Source organism: Galeopterus variegatus, unplaced genomic scaffold (assembly GCF_000696425.1).
Source record: "Galeopterus variegatus unplaced genomic scaffold, G_variegatus-3.0.2 Scaffold1273, whole genome shotgun sequence".
Classification (NCBI taxonomy): Eukaryota; Metazoa; Chordata; class Mammalia; order Dermoptera; family Cynocephalidae; genus Galeopterus; species Galeopterus variegatus.
Window position 1 is genome coordinate 70,470 of NW_007727384.1, and position 16,697 is coordinate 87,166.

A 16,697-nucleotide genomic window follows, 5' to 3' on the forward strand; every position below is an offset into this window, starting at 1 on the left:
CCCCCCCCCCCCCCCCCCCCCCCCCCCCCCCCACCCAATGCCTAGTTTCGAAAATCCCACGGGGCCAACAGAGCCAACCAGGCTGGATCCATTCAGCAGGCTAATCCAGGGGCCAGATCTGGTGGTGCTCTTGTAAAGTATCCTCACAAAGCAATGGTCTACTTCCTTCATTAAAGGGAAAAAAAAAAACCCAAAACAAGTTGAAGTGACATTTAAACTATCTAATATTTAGTATTTGTTAGGTAGTTGCTACTGATTTTCAAAACACCAAATACTTTAAAATACGAGAATACTTCAAAAGATTCATGGAAAAACAGAATTGAAAGATAATACAAATCTTCCCGTGAACTTTTTGAGGTACCCTAGTACGTCGATCAATTCCTTCTTTCAATTCCAGAAGGGCCATCCTTTTTAAACCCTTGTCTCGTTATTTAAAAAAGCAGTATTGCCCAGGAGACCTGCAAATTTCTCCCCCCATGCCCTGCCCCTCATAGTTCAAAATTCATTTGAGTTTATCATGAAAGAATTTACCTAATTATGTAAAATAAGCAGAGTACATAAGGGGATAGTATATGGCTAACTAGAACTACCCGTCAGGTTGCTAAAATTGGAATCACTGGGTTCTAGTAGAAGGGGATGGGACAGTAGACAGCATAGGACTCAGAGCTTATACCACTTTGGGTGGGCTCAGTCCTCCACAAGGAGGAAAGCTCGAGCTACCACTCACCCCTCGCTCAATGCCACGGCCCCCAAAGGTGCCCAGCGGAAGCTTGCTGCAAGGTCACCCCGAGCTCAGGGGCTGTCAATTTCCTACAGGATTGTCTGTTCAGACATCAACTGCACCCAGTCCAGTCCCACTGGACATCTGTTTTGGGTGAGTGTGCTAGAAGCAGAGCTCGAGAAGGGGATGAGAGTACAAGGGAAAGGGACTGAGGGAACGGATGGGGCAGGGGAGGACCAAGCAGGGATGTGGTCTCAGCTGGAGTCTGCCGTCAGCCTGATCTCAGGGGAAGCTCTGGAGTGTGAACTGTACCACAGCGTTAAGGCAAAGGGGCCTGGCCTTCGCACCCCTCATGTCAGTCACTCACTGTGAGCTGGAGGGATGGGGCATGGGACGGCTCCTGTTTGGCTAAGGACAATTCTCTGGAGAAGGAGCAGCTGTGAGCTGTTTGCAGCCAGCACTCACAGCAGCTGGGGGATGGGGCCGGCAGCCAGTGAAGGGGATCTGCACTGGGCACCCACAGCATCTTCATGCTTCAAGCCCAGATAACAGCCCAGGTTCCACCAAGCCTGAGACAGCAATGTGCCACCTGGCTGCTAGTGGGGTGAGAATTTGACACCAAAAGAGACAGGCACTTAGGACTGGCTAGCCTGCCTGGCACACATGAAGATGCACACACCTTTGTTACACTCGGGGCCCATCCAGCCTTCCATGCAAGTTTTGTTGCCGTTCTGGTCACAGGCATAGTGTCCAAAGAAGTCATCTCTGGGCCGGCAGAACTTATTGCAGCCAAAGCCATAGTAGTAATCGTCGCAGGTCACCCGGATCTGGTACTCGAAGTGGGCAACGCCTGTGTTCTGCTTCAGCGTCTGCCACTGCCGGCTGGGGTTTATCATGCCCGAGTGAGAAGCCTTTTCAATGATGCTGTCGGGTTCTAGAGGCCAAAAGAGATTAATCACATTAACGTGCACATCAGAGCCTCCTTCCCTAACCATTTTGGCTATTTAAAAAAGTTCAAGGTATATGTACATGGTACAAAATTCAATCGGTTGTACAAAAGGGCAGAAAATGGACAGTTGTGCCCTCCCCAGAGACAACCACCGTTACCAGTTATTTACTCTTGTTATCGGCTGCATAGTATTTCACTGTCTGGAAACACCGTGTAGTAATTATCTAGTCCCCGGCATATGGACATTTGGGTTGTTTTGGCCTTTTGCTATTAAAGCCACACCGAGCGTCCTTGAAACGTATCTGCCTGCATGTGTGGTTCTAGCAGTAAGAAATATCCTAGAATGGAAGTGCTTGATCAGAGCACGTGCACAACCAACCCACCTCTGTCCACGGACAATCCCAAACTACCCACTGGAGAAGCTTGTCCTCCCACTAGCACAGGAAACTGCATTTCCCAACAGCAGTATCAACACTATTATCAAACTTTCTGATCTTTGCCTGATAGGTAAAGAGGTATCTCTTGTTTTAATTAGCACTTAATTGATGGTGAGCACCCTTTCAGATATTTACAAAACCAGAACTGAACCTGTTTTTCTCCTTTGCCAACTGTCTATTCTATCACTGGCCACAAAGATTTGCAATAGCTCCTTACATATTACAGAAGGTAGCCCCTTGCGGAATGTTGCTCTTGAAGAAATTTCATTATTCCAGAAAAAGGTCACAATGTTTTGAGGTTTTAGAGTGTTGTGTTTTGCTTAGAAAATCTTTGTCCATTTTAAAACTCTTCTCTTCACTGGAAGCCAAGAAGTGGATTAAGTAACATTTTCTAAGAATTGTTAACACAGCTACTTTTTAAGCAGGTATTTAAATAGCAACACCATGAACTTGATGCAGTTCACCTTTTTCTGCCCAGAAGGCAGATGGAGAATAATTCACCCCATTTTGGAGACAGGTAGATTGAGGTGTTTTTGATTTTAGCCAAGTCATGCTCCTTAAGGAATGCTTACCGAGGAAAATCAACATCTAGAGCTCAAGCAGGTCTCAGAAGAGTAAGAAGTGGTCCCTGCCCTGAGGTCACTTATAATCTAGTCTGAGAGAAGAGACAAGTACAAAAATAGCTCCAGACACCAGGTGCCAGGAGTTCAGGGGAGGCCTGGGAAAAGGCAGCAAGGCACTAAGTCAGCACCCAGCCTAGTTTGTGTTTGTTTTCTTAAACCTGCCAGCACTAACCCTTCACCGCCTTGTCAAAATCAAGGCCGCCTTGGAGAGACAGAGTTAGTACCTACTTGCAATGTCTTTGTGATTCTTACCCACCCACACCACTGTTTTTCTAGGCCCTGGGCCCATGCTCCTTTACAAAACTATGCAAGCCCCGTAGATGACCAGGAGGAAAGAACTCCTGGGCGACGTCATCTACACACTCCACTTCCAACACAGCTCCAGCACTCACCCTCTGAGGTTCTCGAACTGTCACGTGGGCAAGACAAGCCTTGAACAAGCCCACACACCTGCGGACTTACACCCCAGCACGCACTGAACCACTTGCAGATAACGCTTTACAAACCTCAGTTTTTGCAAATAAACACATGCCAAAGAATGACAAAAATGTCCCGCCATTAACTGTGTTTGCTCTGCTAGTTCAGTTAAAAGTGTAGTGACCTATTACTGTGTGGTTATGAGATGGTAATAAAGGAATTACTTAAACACACTAGCCATGGCTCAAAGGCTTCCAACTTCTCAAGCTGGTATCAACAACAAACAATTCAGACAAGAGTCTAGGGCAATCCTAAGGGTGCAGACTGATGTGTCATTTTCAGCAGCTCAGTAAGCTTTCTACTTATTTTCAGGAAGTGCTATAAAGATGCTCACTTCAGTATACTCAATGGGGCTAAAAGAGCTGTAAAAGTAACAGCACGCCTGCCAAGGCAGGGAGCCGAGCACATCTGGGTTACAAAGAGCAAGTTAGCCACCTACTTCTCTTGAGCTGCCACCTGCACCCCACTTCCCGTCAGCTTGGGGCATTATAAGTGCATCTGGGGTCATTCACTTGGTAGTCCAGCCCCTTGATCAGAAAAGGATGTTGGCATGCCACCCCGTACCCCCCCAATCTCCAACTGCACGAAGATGGATCACGAAACACCTACAACAGCCTTGCAGGCCAAGGAGGAGGTGAGGAGGTAATGAGGAATGAGTCTGAGCATCACCCCAGGACCACACGAACCTAGATGAGAGCCTTAGCTGAGAAGGCTAAGCTATAAGAAGAACCTAGTGTTAAGCATGTCTATTTATATTTACATATCTAGTAAGCATTATAGTAAACTGAAACCATTTACTGTGGGGGAGGAAGAAAAACTTGGACCCTTATATACCACAGTCCTGAAATGTAATAAATGTGATTCTGGAGAACAAGAGGGCCAGCATTAGAAAATGCTTTTTAAGGACTGAGCTTCATTTGGGCCAGACTCTGCTCGTGAGGGTTCATTGCAGAGCTGATATTAGAGGGAATTCTCAGTCCGCAAACTCAGGCATCTGCTTCTAATTTGCATCCAAAGCTAGGATGTTTGCAAACAGCTTGGGTCCCAGAGGGCAGCCACCTCCATTTGGGCTTCCCAGCATCTTCAGCTTCTGCCCTCATGGTGTGCAGTCCATCAGGAAGGGTGAGAGTGATGAACTAAGGAGCAAAACACTCCAGGTGGAGCAAGCAGCACATGCAAAGGCCCTGAGGCAGGGAGGAAAGTGATGCATGTGAGGATGGAAGGGCAGCTGCTGGGCTGTGGCCAGGATACAGCATGACAGACAGCAACATGGTATGTAAGACAAAGCTGGCAGGCACACAGGCTGGGCTGTGCAGGGTCTTGCAGGCCACATGAAGATCTGCCCCAAGAGCAACAGGAAGCCACTAGCTGGCTGGCTTTTAGTAGTAAGGGTGACAATCAAATGTTATGCTCTGAAAAGACTAGAATGGGGGAAGCACTGAAGCTGGACTACAGTAGATATGGACGGACCAGTTGGCAGTGACCGTAAGAGTTCAGGCCTGAGCAGAGGTGACTTGGACTACAGCAGTGGCAGGGGAGATAGCCGGAGGCAGCCAGATTTAAATGAAGAGCTAGAGAAAAGATTTTCAGAACTTGAAGCACAATTAGGGAAGGTGTACACGAGGTGCTTTCTCGATCTCTACCTTATGGCCCCAGGTGTTCAAATATGGGCGCTAGTCATTCAGAAAGGGCCCTAGGCAAGGGACTGCTTTTGGAGAGGGAAGATATCGAGTTTGGTTTAGACTGTGCTGAACCTGAGATACCTCAGGAGCACCGCAAAAGAGAGGTTGAAGAGGCAAGTTGATAAACCATTCCCACCAAACACACCACCCCTCTTCATCAGGGATTGCCAGGTGAGTTTCAATGACCTGCAGTGGGCGCCCCATGACTTTGGGTCAACCCTGCTCTCCAGAAGTGGAGATCTGAAAGAATTTTATTCCTACGTCAGTCTTCCTTATCCTCTTCCAGGGATTTGGTTACCCCCTGTGCAAGAGATGAGACACCCCAGAACCATTAAATGGGGATGTCCAGAAATGCAGACAACCCTGGGCAGCTCTGGATAGGCACCAGGTTCCCCAGGGCATAGCTCTCCAACCTGTGGGGCAATGGAAGGCCCAGGAAAGGCCCTGCGGATGCCTGGGGAGTGTGTGTGTGTGTGTGTGTATGTGGGGGTCTCACACATGTTTCTAACAAGTGTTTTGGCCTGGCTCTTAACTCAGGCCAGGATCAATCTTGAGGATGCTCACTGCACCAGATGGATTGTTTTCACAGCTGAAAGGGAGAGGAAGGAGAACACCATGCCTGCACCAGTGTATTTGTACAGCCTATTTTCTCTCTCCCCACCCCATCTTCCTAATGCTTAGTTACCATTGTAAGTAGGTCACAGTGACATGACACTCACACAACCCTCAACGTTTGTGGCAGGGGAGGGAGGGGAGAACAAATACCTATCTATGACCCTGACTGGCATTAGCCACAGCCAAGGCTAGCAAAGCTACCCTGCCACCCCTCCAGCCCAGTGCGTGCACGCACACACCCACCCACTGGGTGACAGGAGGACCCTTCTGGGGAGGAAAGCTCAGACTCTGGACTTTCACTAGCTCCCCCCAAGGCAGGGATCCACAGAGTTGGACCTAAAATGTCAAAGCAAGAGGAGTAACCCAAATGGCCTGGGAGCATCTGGCGCTCCAGAGCTCCACAATGATCATATGGTCCAAAGTGGCCCAATAACCCACTGGTAGCTGAAAGCTGCCCACCTAGCACATGCCTGGTCCTCATATGCCTGGTCCTCACTGTGCCAATGCAGGGCAGTCACCATTCTCAGATTCAGTAAAATAGTAAGGCGAGAAAAGGGGAAAGATGCGATCAGCAGTGAAAACACAGAGAAAGGACTGGTAAAGCAGCAAAAGGCAGGTGACACATGGAGAAGAATGGAAGGCAGGGACAAGTGGCAGGATCACCTCTTCCTTGTGCACAGACCAAGAGATTTCAACGTGAATCAAGTTTTCTGATGACAACACTCCAGACTCTGCTGGCAAAAAGGTAACTCACAGTTTGGGCTCTGAAGGCGCAACATATTCTGAAGTTATAATTAAAGAGCAAGACAGCCTTATCAGCCAGCCTGCTGCCATTTCAATGCACATCCTCTACGGCTTCTCCTCCAAAACCCACCCCTCAGGTCCTGAAAAGCAGCCTGCGCTGAAAACAGAGCCATCTTTCAGAAGGGGACGAGGTGGGTAATGGCTGCACCCGCGAGGCTCTGGAATTCCACTTCAATGAAAGGTTTGTCGTGCACAGTGTGGGAAACCTGGGCGGGCTTGAAGCTCACCTGCCCACCAAGTGAAATTCAAGGTCGGTCTTTAGAGCCCAGCGCCACCTTTATGGCTTTATCTCTTCGATGAGAGATTAAATGCTCACTTAAAGTTTAAATGGACTTTTAAAAAGTCACTACTTTGATCCTTTAGCAGTCTACAAGGTTTTAAAGTTGTAAAACCATTAAGATCTCTATCCCAAAGATAATCTAGGTCCCATATTCAGGACTGAGTTAACTGGGAGCCTGTTCTGGCCACTTAATATTCCAAGCTGAAATTCTAGGGGAAGTGAAGGAACAGATTCCACCGACAGATTCACTGGAGCAGGGTGGGAAGCAGATGGCAGAGGGCGGTAGAAGTTCTAAGCACTGATGAGACAATCCAGCTTTCCAGGTGGGCCGCGCTTCCACACGCATTCTGGGAAAAGTCCATCACCTTGACTTGATACTTACGAACGGTGTCATTGCTGGAATCCCATGCCTCCACAAGCAAAGTATAGGACCTCTGCAAGACAGAAACAGTAACTTAGTGATGCAGAAATAGGGGTCAGGTCTCAATGTCATACTTTCTTGGCCTCCCTGCACACCCCCACCAAACCATAAAGCCAAAATGAAAATTCTGTTGGCCCAGTGCATTGAGGTACTGGGTGTTTCAACCCAGACCCACTGCCCTCTCCTGCTCAGCACTCTCCCCAGCTTGACAAGTGACTCCTTTCACCAGGCAGGGGCCACTGGGGTCATCACACATGCAGGCAGCCCTAAGTCCTGATCGGGGAAACACCATTTCCCTATATGGGAGCACTCAGCATATGGTTTTCCAAAACTTTCCAGACCCTAACCCTAATGCATGAGGGGGAAAAAAAAAAAAATCACACAAAGAATTTATTCTCAGCTAACCTAAGCAGGTATGTGTACCGAGGGGGTATTGCTAAGGTTACACTTTGGGCCCTGGTGGGGCGGTCCCCAGGGAGGCCCCCTTTTCCTTTTCAGAACCCCTTTGAAAGCCCTGTCTGTGTGAGACCATCCTGGCTCCCACAAGTATCAGGTGACTCTAGGAAGCAGGAGGGGGTGGGTGCAAAACAAAGAGGCAACCTCACTTGGGTGGTGGGCCGGGCAGAGTCTGAGGAAGAAAGCACAAAGGGCGGGATAACCGCACGCCCGTGGGTTATATTTATTGATGAACTTATCTGTCAATAAGATCTAACATTCCAGGAATAATCAGAGTCTACTAACGAAACAAATTCCCTGGATACTGGCAAGATGCCAGCTATTATACTAAAGGCACCTTTTACCTCCCCAGCTTATCTCAGAATTCCACCTCCCCCCAAAACCCAAGCTATTAGCAAATTCCCACTTTTACTCAAATCTTCATTCTTAATTTACAATGAGGTCAGTCTCACAAAAACACCAGGGTTTAACTACACCTTCTGCTATCTCAGCGCTGGAGAAGTTTACCTGAGGCTAGAGGGGAGAAAAGGAACCTGAACCTGTTTATACGTCCCTGCTTCGCAACTGGCAGAAACCGACGCATTGGAAATAGGAGCATGTATTGATTAAATAGCTCTGTGCCACCAGAAATACACTGCTGCCTAGAGAGGCATAAGGTAAAGGGAAAAAAAAAAGTTTCATTCATAACTCAAGGCAGGCTTACTGCTCTCACAGCAACACGGCAAGTCCTCTCTGCATATAAAAATATCTCGTGATAGACCCTGCCTTGGAATTCAGCCGAAATATGTTTCATACTCAAAGCAGAGTAGGATTCCATTTCGTTCACTGATAACTGTGGGAAAATGCTCAGAAAAGCAAGCAAAACCGGGCAAGCCAGGGCACATACCCAGCCCTCTCTTGTTAGTGGCCATAGGTCCAAGTTCATTGTTATTGTCGTTAATATTTTATTAGTGAAAGTTACACCTTATTTACAGCCTCTTAAGTTTCCTAGGACTTCCTACAAATTACAGGACTCTTCCCTAAGAGCAGCAAGAAATTATATTTTTCTGATTTGAGGTGAGAGCGAAGTCAACAGGAGGCCAGATGTGTGGCGGATTCTGTATAATTAAGCCCTTCATTTGCTGGTCACGTTGAGGCCCATGTCCTCCACTTCAACAATATTGTTGTAATTAATCCTCTGATTAGATGCGTTGATACCAGGCGTTTTGACAGACTTGTACAAGCACTAAACACATAATACCCACAAACCCCACTATAAGGGAAGGCATCCTGGGACTGAGCTGGTGTGGCAGTATTAATTCTGCTTAACACTCAAGAGGAAAGGGATCCTTAGGTCTTGCCCAGGAACTTGGAAGACCAAGCAATCTACCAGGCTCATCCTTGCCAGGACTGGGAAGGCCTCGGGAGCTGCTGACCTATACCTCCCCACCTTGAGGGAAAAGGATAGCACACACAGCGCCGGATGCCTGGCTTTGTAATTTTCCACGAACTGCCTTCTTTCTCAGAGGAGGAGATGGGGTGAGCGCAGGCGGCTGGACTTCTCTCCCCATGTTTCAGAGAAGGGATTAGGGCTCCAGGACTAGTCTCCTGGGACAGGGGGAATCCTCCTGCCCAGCCTTCAGAGAAAAGGATTCCCTCCAAGGCTCCTATTAGGAGACACTCTTACCTCCCACTCCATCCCCACACTATAGATCAACAATCAAGATAATTTAGCAATGATTATAAGTTGCTAGGGAACTTTAATTTTTCCCAGGCCCACGCCTGACCTCTGTGTATCCCTGCATATATATCCAGACACTGAGCTCCCAAATCACGCACACCTCATGCCACCAAAGCAGGGTACCAGGGCAAAATCAGCAACCCAGTACAACCAAGTTACACCCAGTTAGCCACTGCAAATCACACCACCAGAAGAGGCCAAGTTCCCAGTCCTGGAGGGCTTGGAAAAGCAAGTGTTCCGATTTAAGTTCATACTAAAAAACAAAGCGGCAAATACCCGGGTTTTTCTTGGTTTCAAACTATAAAACCAAGACTCCTACAAAGAATCACCTGGCTTTCATCTTTTTTTCCTTGTTTTCCCAGCATAATAGTCTGGGGGTGAAGTAGGAGGGATGGGACATTAAAAGGTCTTCAGTCTGGATTTGCAAAGTGAAATATTTCTGCCCCTGCCCAGCTTCAGGCCCAAGAAAATCTGGCAACACAGTGGCTGGTTCCCATTCTCATGCAGCATCGAAGATGAGTGGTCAGCTTTCAGAATTGCTTTCTGGGAGATTTCCATGGAATTCTACCTAGAGCAGCATATCAAAGCTTCCCAGGGCCACTAGGTGCCCCCCAGGGCTGCATTCCCTGTACCTCTTCCCTCCTTCCACACTTAGGCTGCTGCTCCAGGGTAGTGCTCTGCGTCCTGTCCCACTCCATGGCGGTTACCTTGGCACTAGGCAGAGTGGTAAGCACTTAATTGCCACATTAAGAAAGGGGGATGTAAGAAACAAAGGTAATTGTGTTGGCTGCTGGGAGCTTCCTTTTCCTGGCAACAGTGGCAGCCAAACCAAGCCCTGAGAAGCGGCTGCCTCCCCTCCTGCCAAGCTCACGGACACAAACAAACCCTCATCCAAACGGCACGCGTGTGGCATCCAGACCCCAGGCCGCCGCAACAGGCGGGCCCTCCTGAGGCCTGCACATCCTGGGAATGGCTGGGGCGCCACCACGCCATTGTGTGGGGTCAGTCGCCCCAGGTCTGTCAGGGCCCTGTGCTCTGCTGACTCAACTGTTGCTTCCGGTCGCTTGCCCTGTACTAGCATTATGTTTGGAGAGGCCCCATTATTCTCTTAATCCTCATTTCAGTCAATTCGGCCAACTCTATTGTCCTGCCTGCGTCTGGGTGGCCAGCATATAAAATATTCCAGTCACAAAACATATTAAACAAAAAAGGTTTCAGACTCCACGTGTGCGCACACTTGCACACACAATTTACATAGCACAGGGTTTTGGCAAGGTGAGATGAGAAAGGCCAACTATGCTCTAGCATCCAAGCTAAGACTTCGGTCATAGAAAGGAATCACATCTGCAGGGTTTGACATGTCAATAGAATCCGATCTGGTTACAAAGGGTGATTTTCTCAAAGCCCACCTCAAAGGCTCACCAAGTGGCCCCAAAGCTCATATCCAGATTTGAGAGTCTCAATGCAATGCCCCCACCCCCTTTCCCATCATCACCCTTACCTGTTTGAAAGGCATCCCACTGATAATTAAATGCACCAGTTACAAAAGGGTGGTGAGGTTAATAGATAGAATACCAAGAAGCCAGCCAAGCACAACGGTCCAGTTCACACAGAGCAAGCCCGAACAAGAAGCCTTTCTACTTATTTACCAAAAGTGCATAAAAACTGGGTTGAGCTGGTAAAGGACTCTGAATGTTTGACTATTTACGTACCCCCTTTTAACCACTGGGAGCCTCATTGCAGAATTTCTTCCCTGCATACATACTGCACCACTGATAGATGTCACTGACACCATAAAAATAAGGGCTGCTGTGATCCACGCAGTGATCACAAACCACCAAGGAAGTTGCAACATAGTCACTCGGTCCCATGTGCCCAGGTAAAGGTGGGACATTTCTGAACCCCAGACCCTTCCCCATCTAGAATCATCACTTTCCATACATCCCAATACATCTTCCAACAACTGGAAGAAAAGGTTGTTTAGTTCCATTTAAAGAAAATACATACTTAAGAGCTGGAGCCAAGTGTCATTTCTCTCAATAGCCTGGATCCTAACCTTGGGGGCTGAGGGTAGGTGGGGAATATGCCTCTCAAGTTTACAAAGGGAGAATTTTCAGGAATACTTGCTTTTATAGATTACAATGCTAACTGTATGTACATCCAGGATTATGCATTATAACTACTCTTGAAAGCCTGACATTGGGACCAAGTTCTGGCCCTTCCACAACAGGGCCAGTGGCTACTATGAATCCAGCCAAGGCCGCTGTTTGCATTCCTGTTTTCAGATCAGGAACATGAGGACTCCTTGTTGCTTTGACTCTTTCTGTGAATAACTTTTTTCTCCATGCTAAATTTCCCATGTCTTCTATCCAAAAGATCCCTTAAAGCATCACTACTTGGTGTAAAGATTTTAGACAGCATTCAGATTACTGGTTTTCTGGAAGTTTACATGCCTGTAAGTTTCTGCTGCTTCTCCTTCTTACCCACTCAACTCCCCCAAAAGCCTCTATGCCAAAAGTTTCACCATCTTCTAAAAATGTTTAGGTCTCTGTAGAATTATGGGTGTGGAGGTAGTGGGCTGCAAACTCATGTAAGTACTGGAGGTTTAAATAAGTTGCTAAGATACAAGACAACAAGGAGGAAGAAAACACAGAAGGTTACACCTGCAAGAAAAAAAAATATATGTATTAGAAACCAAGTACCTGGACTAGGAATTCCATCTGGGGAACTGCCTTTCTGCAGACACTTAGTACAGTCCTTTCAAAGCAAGCACAGTTCCACTATCCCCCAAGCCCGGTTTTACAATGCAGACACATCATTTCATCACTTTAGTTTGAGGTAGATTTCTTAGACCAAATGCTCTTTTCTCCACATGAAGAAAGTCCCTTGCCTGAGCACGTACACACACGTGTGCTGTTTATTTGTACACATGCTGACCACACAGGCAGGTTGCAAATACTGGCTGAAGAAAGAAGCCAGCTCAAATGACAGCCCAATCCTTCTGCCTTCCATGTGTCTATACCACATCTACAGAGGCTCAGGCACCAGATAAGGCAGAAGGCATAAAGGCAAGACTTGTCAATTACATTCTGTGATTAATATCGTGGCAGCCAATTTACCCACACCCCTGGCAATTGTTAATTCAGGCCTTAAGTGTGAAGGGGGCCAAAGCTGGCATCCCTCTGGTATGCAAGAATCATATTTCATTGGATTTTCCTAAAAAAATAAAAAAATAAAAAATAAATAAGTTTATCTCGGCAAGGCTTTTAATAGGGTCAACAGTATTTAAATATGAGGTTAAGAAGCCAGATACCCCAATTGCTTCCCAAACCATAGTTTCTCTATATTCATTTTACTAGAGGGCCAGCAATGCAGCTATCTGGGGTTCCTGGGTTCCCAGAAAGCTTTTGGTGACGGGTAGTGTTTATTAGATTAATAAGCAGGCACTACTGAGATTTAACAGTAATTTTGGAAGGTACAAATTAACCATTTCGGTGATTTATAGATTGTTATTCCCAAATCATTTCTTGTTAAGCCCAATTACCTCCCACAATGATGTTCTTATCACTCGGTCTCTCAATTTGAGAACCATAAATCAGGCTAGTTGCTTCAAGTCAAGCCCCTTGGAGCAGCAATGGTATGGCAATTAGAAGCCACTAATAAAAAACTACCACAAGACCAGGGCTGGGGCAGTGGACACCAAGTGGGATGTAATCAGATATGATATGGAGGCAAGCCCACCTCTACAGAGCTTCTCACATACACACTGGAATGTGGATTGTATTTCATATCTGACCAAATCGTTTCCTCCTCTTCCTCTCCAGAACATGAACAGTGCTGGATTGGGGTCATAATTCCAAACAAAAGACGTGAAGTACATGACCTTCACTGACCTACCCCTGCATCCTGACACACAGTTCTTTCAGTGTTAGCAAATTTAGGAGGACTCACAAATGGTGTTTATGGCTGCCTAGGAATTGGGAGCTTAGGTAGCTGAAAGTCCAAGGTGGTTTGGAGTTATTTTTTCTTTTTTGTCTTTAAAAAAAAAAAAAAAAAAAAATCCTCCTCTTGTTACTACTTGAATTCTGTACCAAGTTCAGTTATTACCTATTTAAGGAAATCAGTTTTAAAAATACATGCTCATGAACAGCTAACTGCCGAACCAAATGAAGCTGTGCTATGTATGTCAATACTTGCTCAGCTGCCTAAGTGCTTTCAGTTATGCATACACTCACCCCGGACTCACTGTTGAAAGTTACAGACTATGATGTTTCTCCAACCACATTCAGAAAAATAAACTAAAACAATACACCTAAACTCCAATTTCTCTTGGGAAGTAAAGCTTATGTTTCACAGAAGGCCTTTTTGGGGTGGCAGGGTGGAGACTTGCTTATGAGTGATACTCGCATTTGGCCCGACTTCAAAAGAACCACATTCTCAGTGTTGCCCCAGCCGTCACCCCATCCTAGAAAAGCCCAGAGTCTACTTCATGGTTGGTGACCCGTGGGAGCCTGAAACCACAGAAGAGCACCAGCAACTCAGTCACCTCCTCGCTTGCTCTCACACCATTTCCGCTCATTCTCCATTGATGACTCTCTGCCAAGTGTCAAAAGAGAACAGACACACCTTCTAGGTCACTTTCCCCAACCAGCCTAGGGAGAAGGAAGCCTCCCTGTTTTCATCCGGGCCACCCTTGACCCTACTCTCCAAAATGAATCTCAGCCAGGCTTGCTGCTTTTTCACATCACTAATAAGATTCCTTTTATGGTCTTGTGAAAAGCAAGGGGCTCGGGACTGATCTGCAGAGGGTGGAACCACCTGCAGGCCCCTTCCCCCTAAACTCTAAACACATGTGCAAGGACAAGTCAGTATTCTGTCAGCTTGGGCCCAGCCGATTTAAAGGTAGCCAACCTCTTTAGCTTAAAGTTCTCCCTAATAGGGGATTAGCAAACAAGATAAACAATCTGTAAAAATAAAATCCCAGGACAGAAACAGTCCTCAGATCTGAGAAGAGCCTCTCATACAGCATATTTTTGCTTTTTTGTAAACCCCTTCTAATGGCATGTTTTGATAACTGTCTTATCTCACCCACGGCAGAGGGCACTTTATAATGCCAGCTCCTGTAAACGCGAACCTAACAGCCACCCCCAGCTTCACACACGGACCTAGCCAGACACTCTCCCCTGGCGGAGTTGCGAATCACAGCCTGAGCCCGCGCATAGGAGGCAGCAGAGCGCACCCCATAAGAGCACGTGGTGGAAAGCAATCCTCTGAGGCACCGAGCTCCCCCCTCGCACCACCCATCCTCCCCGCACAGGCTGGGCCAAGCCCCAGACCTGGCAATGAGTCACGCCTCCTGGACAGCGGGCGCCTGGCAGAGGGCACACCCCCTACATTTCCCTTTCCTCCCTTTCTGCAATCGCACCCATCTTCCTTCCACCCATTTTAGGATGTTGCAAGGGCCTCGCTGCAGGGTTTGCCAGCTGGGCCCGGGCGCCGAGCTGCTCCGGGGACAGCGGAGGGTGAGGGACCATGCACTTGAACCCACAGACACCACCCTCCAGCGGGCCGCCCCTACCAAGCCTTGGCACGGCCCCTGAAGGCTTGCAGGGGCCATGCGCCCGCCGGACGAGGGCGTGCGCCCGCCCTTCCCGGGGAAGTTTGCAAACACAGCTGTTCCAGAGCCCGGGAACCGCTGGAAGTGAGGCCACAAGGGCTATACTGGGCGGGGGCAGGAAGGGACCGGCAGGGGGCGGAGGTTCCCGGGCCTACAGCTCGGGAGAGGGCCCCGAGACAGCGGCGGCCGCCCCCGGGCCTTCACGCCCAGCCTGGAGAGCGCCCCTGCACACACCAAAATCTCCCGGGAAGCAGCGGGAAACAGGCGCCCCCCACCCCCCAGGAAGGACACACCCGCTGTCCCGGCCGCTCACGGGAAAGGGGAGAGTGCCAGTTCGGACGGCGTTCGCAGGCCAGAACTGCGCGCCGTCGCCTTTCACGGCGCATCAGCTTTAACTGGTTAAGCAAACAGATCTCCTACAGTGACCTCCTGGGGGTGGGTTTTACTCCGGCGCCTTCAAGTTGCAAGTTTAAGCCGGCCTTCCTGAGAGCTTTGCCCCACACTCCCCTTTAGGGTCCCACTTTTGTGCTCTAAGCAAACGGCAGCGGGGATGGGAGCCGCCCCATCCGGTCCTGCCGAGGTCTAAGCAGAGTCCCGGCTCCCTAACCCGCTACCTCCAAAGGCTTCCCCCGTTAGCAACGAGTTTCAGGTCAAGGCTGTTTAAATCCCCCTCAAGGGAAAGCAGGGCTCGGCCAGCGCGGGTGCAAGCCTCTACCCGGCCTCGAGTCCGTCACTCACCGGCCAGGCGAAACTGAAAGGCAGCACGATGCGGTTGCGGTCGTTGCCGCGGCTGGCCTTGAGGTTGAAGGTGTTGCCCCCGATGACAGGCGTGGACCCCGAGCCGAAGCTGCAAGGCCCCCCGGCCGTGACGCGGGACTGATACTCCTTGAGGCACACTTTGAAGTACGTGTCACACTCGTCGCGGGTGCACTTGCGGTCCCCCGGGTTCCGGGCGCCGCCGCAGCAGTTCCCGTTCTGCAGCTCCCCGTTCACGTTCTGCATGGACAGGATCTCCAACTCGAACTGACCCGAGGCCCCGCACACCTGCCGGCGAGGGAGGGAGAAAGGTCAGCGCCAGAGAAAGTTGTTTTCTTCGAGGGTGGAGGGGGCGACTCCCTCCCCGCCCGCCCCGACGAGCCCTCAGCGCCAAGCGAAAAAATTTTTGCAAAACTAGGTTCAGGGACTCAACGTGATTCCGGGGCATAATGCACGAGTACGGGAGAAAACCGACGACTGCCTGCGGGGGCAGGAGCGGAGCGAACGAGCCCCTACCCAGCCTGGAGGGATCCCCCTTAGGAAGCCGGGGGCTCCCCAAGGGGGAGATGGCGCGCTCAGCCCAGGTGCAGCCTCTCGGGAGCAGGGGCTGGGCCGGGGACTCGGGCGCCCGAGGGCTCCCGAGTCCGCTCGCGGGGCTCAACCGCCAGCGTTCAAGGCTTCACGAGGGAAGGGAGAGGACGGCCGGGAGGGAGGGCCGGCGAGAGGCTCCTACCTTGGCTCGCAGAGCACAGAGCAGGGCGAGCAGGAGGCTCAGGGGGCGCCCCGGCCGGCCGCGCGTCCGTGGGGACCGCATCGCTGCGCCGCGCGCCGCGGGTACTCGGGACGCCGCCGCTGCTGCTCGCGCTGGTGCTCCCGCCGGTGCTGCCGTCGCCGCTGGCCCTGCGGCCGCCGCGTCCCGGCTCTAATATACTCCGCCGATTGGAGCATGCACGACTGGAAAACAACACCACTTTTCAAAAGCCCTTTCAGGAGCGGCCCGTTCCAGAAGGCAAAAAGCCCGGCCTCCTTTTATTATTCTGATCGCTTCTTTGAGGCGCTCCCCTCCTCTTCTACCTCCCGGCTTTCTTTCCTTCTCTCGCGCTCCCCTTCTTTTATTATTATGATTATGCGCAGCCTTT

The 16,697-nt window shown here is 49.5% G+C and overlaps 1 protein-coding gene across 1 annotated transcript in view; it reads right to left on the minus strand.

Annotated features, from left to right (window-relative positions):
* The window catches only part of JAG1 (jagged 1), a 36,262-nt gene extending 20,422 nt beyond the window's left edge, over positions 1-15,840 (minus strand). The window contains exons 1-3 of the mRNA XM_008576005.1: positions 15,541-15,840; positions 6,971-7,022; positions 1,401-1,655 (exon numbers count right to left, since the gene is read on the minus strand). Of these exons, the coding sequence (XP_008574227.1) occupies positions 1,401-1,655; positions 6,971-7,022; positions 15,541-15,804 (571 nt within the window). The 5' untranslated portion in view covers positions 15,805-15,840. The remainder of the gene's footprint in view (positions 1-1,400; positions 1,656-6,970; positions 7,023-15,540) is intronic.
* Positions 15,841-16,697: the final 857 nt, after the last annotated feature.